Source organism: Asparagus officinalis, chromosome 2, assembly GCF_001876935.1.
Source record: "Asparagus officinalis chromosome 2, Aspof.V1, whole genome shotgun sequence".
Classification (NCBI taxonomy): Eukaryota; Viridiplantae; Streptophyta; class Magnoliopsida; order Asparagales; family Asparagaceae; genus Asparagus; species Asparagus officinalis.
Genome location: NC_033795.1, coordinates 66,244,911 through 66,251,919, shown reverse-complemented (window position 1 = coordinate 66,251,919; position 7,009 = coordinate 66,244,911). Strand labels below are relative to the sequence as shown.

General features: G+C 39.2%; 1 protein-coding gene across 1 annotated transcript in view; it reads left to right on the top strand.

Moving 5' to 3' along the window:
- The window catches only part of LOC109831267 (cation/H(+) antiporter 15-like), a 3,492-nt gene extending 1,395 nt beyond the window's left edge, over positions 1 to 2,097 (top strand). Inside the window, 3 exon segments of the mRNA XM_020398600.1 lie at positions 2 to 579; positions 581 to 725; positions 1,453 to 2,097. Coding sequence (XP_020254189.1) covers positions 2 to 579; positions 581 to 725; positions 1,453 to 2,097 — 1,368 coding nt within the window.

Below are 7,009 nucleotides of genomic sequence, written 5' to 3'. Positions count from 1 at the left end.
CATCCTTGCCGACCTCAAACTCCTGAACTCCAACGTCGGACGCCTCGCCGTCTCCTCTGCCTTACTCAATGGTACCGTCTCATGGATCCTTCTTGCCGTGTCCATCTCGATGGTGCACAAGGATGGTGCATTGATGGCGTCTCTGTGGTCAGTGCTGTCGGCTGCGGTGTTCACAGTGTCATGCTTTGTCATCGTGCGTCCAGCGGTGCTGTGGGTGACGAGGAACACGCCGGATGGTGAAGAAGTCAATGAGCTATACTCATCCGGTATCATCGTTGGCGTGTTGGTATCCGCCTTTGTGGCCGATGTGATTGGCACCCATGCGATATTTGGCGCGCTGGTGTACGGGTTGGCGGTGCCCAACGGGACAGTGGGTGAGGCAGTGATCGATAAGATTGAGAATTTCGTCAACGGATTGCTGTTGCCGTTGTTCTATACGCTTAGTGGGCTTAGAACGGACGTGAGGACGGTGAGGCATGGGGCGTCTGCGGTGAAGCTGGTGATGGTGGTTGCAGCATCGGCGGCATCGAAGATTGGAGGGTGTTTGATGGCTGCGAGGGCGTATAATATGCCGAGCAGCATCGGCGGCATCGAAGATTGGAGGGTGTTTGATGGCTGCGAGGGCGTATAATATGCCGATGCTGGAGGGGTTGGAACTGGGGTTGTTGATGAATACTAAAGGGGTGGTGGAGTTGATCATACTTAACATTGGAAAGGATAAGCATGTCAGTTTTCTTTACTCTACTCTCTTATTGTCGATTTCTCGAGCTAGCTTGTTTCGAATTTGCTAATGCATGTAGTTTCTTTACTCTACTCTTTTATTGTCGATTTATCGAGCTAGCTTGTTTCCAATTTGCTAATGCATGTATTTGTTAAGTACTAAGTCGATGTATTCTCATGGAAATGATGAATTCATTGTAGGATGTAATTGGTATTCTGATTTATGAGAATTAGGCAGTTCTCACAGGATCCATTAGACCAGCTCCCGTGATTTAACCGATACGATGAATTTTCATCAATAATGATGGATATATCACTATAGCAACCATTAGAAACAGTTGCATTATTGCTTCTCAGTTGGTACTTAAAGTCACATACTATTCAAATATTGTTTTTCTATGCATATTTCCATTCAACACGGAACCACGTACATACAATATTTTTCAAACATTAATAATATTCACATGAAATTTGGATCTGATATGAAATCCTTGGGATCAGCATTCAAAATTATCATGCGACAATAATCAAAACTAAGCCACTGAGAGTGAGCTGAACAGTTGAAAAGTTTCAATATGACTCGTATGATCATGAGTTCGATTTTACACTGGAATATTAAAAAATATATTCAAAATTACAGTTGGAATGACATGAAATCAGATAGAATTCAAGTTGATATAATTAATGCTCATTCCATCTACAATAATTAAACTCATGTATACATATACTCAGATCCTAAATGGGCAATCCTTCACCATCCTGGTCATCTCCTCCGTCCTCCTCACCGCCCTGGTCACCCCTCTCATTAATGCTGTTGCCAAGAGCTCTCGCCGCTTCGTGGCCTACAAGCGCCGCACAGTCCGCTGGCCCAACCCAGACTCGGAGCTACGCATACTCGTCTGCATACATCACCCACGTGACGTCCCCTCTCTCATCACCCTCCTCGACGTCTCCCACCCAACCAAACGAGCCCCCATCTTTGTCTACGCCCTCCACCTCATCGAGCTCACTGCCCGAGCTGCTACCCTCCTCGTCAACAGTGCGGCATCGAAGGACGCCACGGCAGCATCGGGGGTGAGCAAGGTGCAGATGCAGGCGGAGCAGGTAGTGAATGCATTCGAGACGTACGAGCAGCACGCGGGAGGGGTGTCGGTGCAGACGCTGAGCACGTTCTCACCGTATCAGACGATGCATGAAGATATTTGTGGGATTGCGGAGGATAAGCATGTGGCACTTATTTTGTTGCCGTTTCATAAGCATCAGACTGTGGATGGATTCATGGAGGTATGCGTGATTTATTTTTTCTTTTATTTTGGAAATTATATTTTGGAAAAGGAATTCTATAATAATGGAAAAATTGGAGGAATAGGAAACTAAATATATAAAGATGAACCGTATAGGATTAAGAAATGTATATTTGTCAGTAGCATGGAAATGGATCTTGGACTCTTGTTCCTTTTCTTAAAGTTACTAAAACAATTTATATCAATAATCACATTAATAATTTTTTTTGAGTGAAAGGTTAAGGCCTCGAAATTTAAAACTCCCACCAAATATTATATATAATGATTTGTTTACAAGAAAGAAAAGAGTAGCTATACCCAAAATTAATATAACCAGGTCCCAAAAAATAACAACATCAAGCTTGAAAATAACATCTAGAAATTACCCCGATGATTTGCCTTTTTGTTTGTGAATTTTTTTATAAGAGTACATTACTAATAGTATAAAAAATCATTAGATTCTATATATGTTACTAAGAGCCACTCATCCATTGATCTTCTATGTGGTTAAGCGATTTAGTTTTTATAAAATTCATACCTAAAAATACTCTCTTAGCACTTTGCAGTTGGATACGAAAAATCAATACAAGCTTTACAAGCTTGTAAACAAAGGATTAGACTACGTCTTTCTTTATTCCACCAACGGTTTTTACAAAACTTGTCATTTAAGTGTAGAAACTTATTTCTTTATGTCTATCATTGATGAATGTCTTAAGTTGAGTGTGGAGATCGAACCATAGCCTCCAATAATGAAAAATCAAGAGGATAAAACTCAACAAGACAAATTAACATTTGCTTGTTTGATGCACTAATGGGATGTTATTAATTCGGGATTATTTGGTAAGACTAGGATTATTGTCTGAGAACCATATTGTTGCAGCGGAGGGTCTTCACAGACATAAAATGTGTCTATACAAGAGTGGACAAAGAGAATAACACACAAGGATTTAACGTGGTTCAGTCAGTATGACCTACGTCCACGGGCGAGAACAGCAGAGAACTTCACTAATCACCAATAGAGAAGATTACAAAAGAGAAGATCACTCTCTATCCATAGACTCACACAAAGAAAGGGACAAAAACCTTTCTATCTCACTCTCTTCTCTCTAACTAATTCTTTTCTTTTTCTCTCTGACTGATGATCTTAAATCCTCCCACACCCCTCCTTATATAGGTTACAAAAATAATAAAATAATGAAAGGGTTGGTGAATCATTGATCTGGCGTTGCAAAGTTTGAAAACACGATACAAGGGTTAGGCAAATGAAGACATTTTAAAAGGCACGTTACAAATCTCCACATTGACTTTGAAAATGATGATCTTCTCTTAACTCTTCCTATCTCGCCAGAAGCCCCTTACGGGCTTAATCTCCTCTTTGTTGAACTCCAAGCAATTCGAGACAATGCTCGAACTTGGGCAAAAGTACGGGCTTCGTCATCATATCTGCTGGATTATCTGCAGTACCAATCTTCTCAATCTTGATGACTTTAATTTCTCTGATAAAATGATATCTGACATCTATATGTTTGGTTCTTTCATGATATATTTGATGCTTCGTCAAATGTATAGTACTCTGACTGTCACAAAATATCATAGTAACACCTTGGTGTAAGTCGAGATCTTCAACCAAACCTCTCAACCAAATAGCTTCTTTCACTGCTTCTGTCACTATCATATACTCTGCCTCTGTGGTAGACAAAGCAAATGTCGACTATAGAGTCGCTTTCCAACTAATGGCACTACCTGAAAGAGTGAATATATAACCTGTCAAGGATCGTCTCTTATCCAAATCGCCAGCATAATCTGAATCAGAATAGCCAAGTATTCTGCAATCTGAGTCTGTGTTCCTGCCATAATTCAAACCAATATTAGCAGATTCTCTCAAATATCTAAGTATCCATTTCACAGCCTGCTAATGGATCTTTCCAGCCTTATCCATATACCGACTCACAACACTGACTGCTTGTGAAATATCTGGACGGGTGTAGACCATCGCATACATAATGCTTCCAACTGCACTAGCATAAGGAACACAAGACATGTACTGCTCCTCCTCCTCCTCAGTCTGAGGTGACAAATCTGCTGAAAGACGAAAATGAACGGCAAGCGGAGTCTTCACAGGCTTGGCATCAAGCATGCCAAATGTGACGCCCCTGGGTTCACACAAGGCTGCAGTCCAAGGTGAAACCAAGAATGTTAAACCTGTAATGCACCACACCGTGCAACAACATGTTTCACCATCACAATTAACATCTATCTAGTAGAGTCAACAACAGGTGTAGGTACAAAAGCAAGCAAAAGATAATACAAGAAGACTGATGAAATAATAATAATCAACTTAATGTCTCATCATCCAACAAACAGAAACATATAGTCAAGGTCTGAGTAGATAAACTGGAATACTCAACAAGTCTTAAATACAACTATCTGACAAGAAGGAAATAAGGCACACAGCCTTTACAACTTCTAGAACAGGACTTTCAAATGTCTAAACACAAGTCTACTGTGGAACTCCAAAAGAAAATATATAACTAGCTAGACAGCTGAAGCAAAAAATGCATCGCCATCAACCTGCGACTCTTCGAGCTCCTGGCTCGTTACCTGAAAGGGGGAGGGACAACGAGCGTCAAAGCGCTAGCGAGTAACATCACAACCAACCCCAAGGGAAGAGGGCTCGTTGCATAAGAAAATACAGATAATACATAATAGATCTAAAAATCATTGATCTTACTAAAGAGGGTTTTAGTATTTAGAAATTTACAACACGAGAATAGGTACGTCGAGCGAAATAATCCAAACAAGGAAACCCTCATGTATATACCTTATATCTCAAATTGTAAACCCCTAATTACCAAACCCGAGGTTCTAGTACATGAATAATAATAAAAGAAAAACACTAATCTTAGAACAATAGTGCAGTGCCATATCATAGCCTACCTGAAGATCATGTTAAAATCTACACAAGTGTCATGTCAAAATCTACATAGTTATCATGTCATGAACTTCTGTGAGAAGGTCATATGCAGGGTTAAGAACTATGTCTGAAACAGGAACTATATATGGTAGTTTCCAAACTCATAGAATAAGTGGCAAATGTCCAACACGAGGACTGAAATGGATTATAGTCCAACACGAGGACTTCTATGGATTATAGTCCAACACGAGGACTGTGAAATAGTGAAAATATCGCTGTGATATATAGTGAAGTCTACTTATATCAATCCACACTCAAATCAGTGTATAAGTCCCCAATTTATACCCTCAGGTCATCTATCATGCATGGATACATAGTGAGACTAAATACCAAGGTCAGATAATCCAGGCAAACTCTCGAACATGAGTAAAATACTCAAAATACACCAAACAGGAATTTTGCAACAGACAGTGCGGCCCGCCAAGCGGACAGAAACCCAAATCTGGGTTTCTGTCAGCTCGAAACCTGAAATAAAATTTGACATTTCTCTACGATAACAGGAGTTCTAATGTTTCAAAAATACTACAGAAGGTAAACAGCTAATCCCAAGCCTGAAATCTACATTTCCAATATTCTAAATACATGAGAAACAAATCAAAAACGTTTTAAAAACAGTAAAAATGATTTATCTCTTGTTTAGGCAAATTTCAGATCTAGATCTTTTTTAAACAGAACATTGGTGAACTTTTATAAACCAAAACCATTAACCCTTGTAATCCATATTATAGAGAACTTAATTTTTATACGAAAATACCATTTTGGCTCAACAAAAACTCATAAAAATCACAAGAAAACCATAGAAAAATGGGGTTGAGGGATTGGGCGAGATGATACTCGCCTCAGGTGAGCAATAGATCCCTGGATCTGAAGGAGAACGTTTCCCCTCGCTGAATCCCACCAAAAACTGCTGCAAATCCTCAAGAACTTCTCCCAAATCACCAAACAAGGAGGATTAGGGTTTTAGAGAAGAGAGGGGGGCTAGGGTTAGTGATTTCAGATGCAAAGAGGGTTATCTCGGATCATTAGCCTATATACCAACTCACAAACCCGACCCGAAACCCGTTTGAACCCGAACCTGAGAAAATGCTCTGACCGCTGTGCGGTAGACCGATGCGGTCGACCGCGCAGCAGAAAAATGCCTGCTATAGGTATTTAACATGCTGGTCATTTCACTCGATTACTCTCACGTAGAAACATTTGATGGGGTCTCAAACACAGATAATTACGTTCATCTGATATATATATATATGTATATATATATATTAAGAGAATTATTCACTATTAATAATTCACATATATTTATTTTAGCAAATTTCGGGGTTTTACAATAATATAATTACATTCATCTGATATATATATGTATATATATGATTATTCATCATAAGGGAATTATTCATTATTAATAATACACATATATTTATTATAGAAATTTCAGGGTTTTACATTCTTCTCTCCTTTAAAAGAATTTTGTCCTCGAAATTCGAAAATTATACAAATCTCGAAATATGAATTACTAGATAACATATAGAGATATTTATACTTAACGATCTAAAATGATAATATTCTCGCTCAAATCCTAATCTAGTGGAACTAGTACATCGGGCGAAAAATCCAAACAAGGAACCCCCCATACATATACCATGTGTTCCAAAAGATTAAAAATTAAGCTAAAATATCTTCATTCTAGCTTAAGTATAAACATAACCAAAGACATAAACATAAAGTAAGATATATAACATAATAAGAATTTATTTACCTGCTCAACCAAGTGTGGGTAGTCGCGACGCATGTCCTCTTCGCGCTCCCAAGAAATCTCCTCAATGCCTCCTCGGTTCCACTGAACTTTCACTAAGGGAATCACCTTATTCCTGAGTCTCTTGTCCTCTCTGGCAAGTATACAAACCGGAATCTCAATAGTAGTCAAATCCTCCTGAAGCTCAATCTCTGGTGCATCCAATACTCGCTGCTGCTTCTCATCATGCAAGTGTTTCTTCAGCATAGAAACATGAAACACATTGTGTATACTAGACAT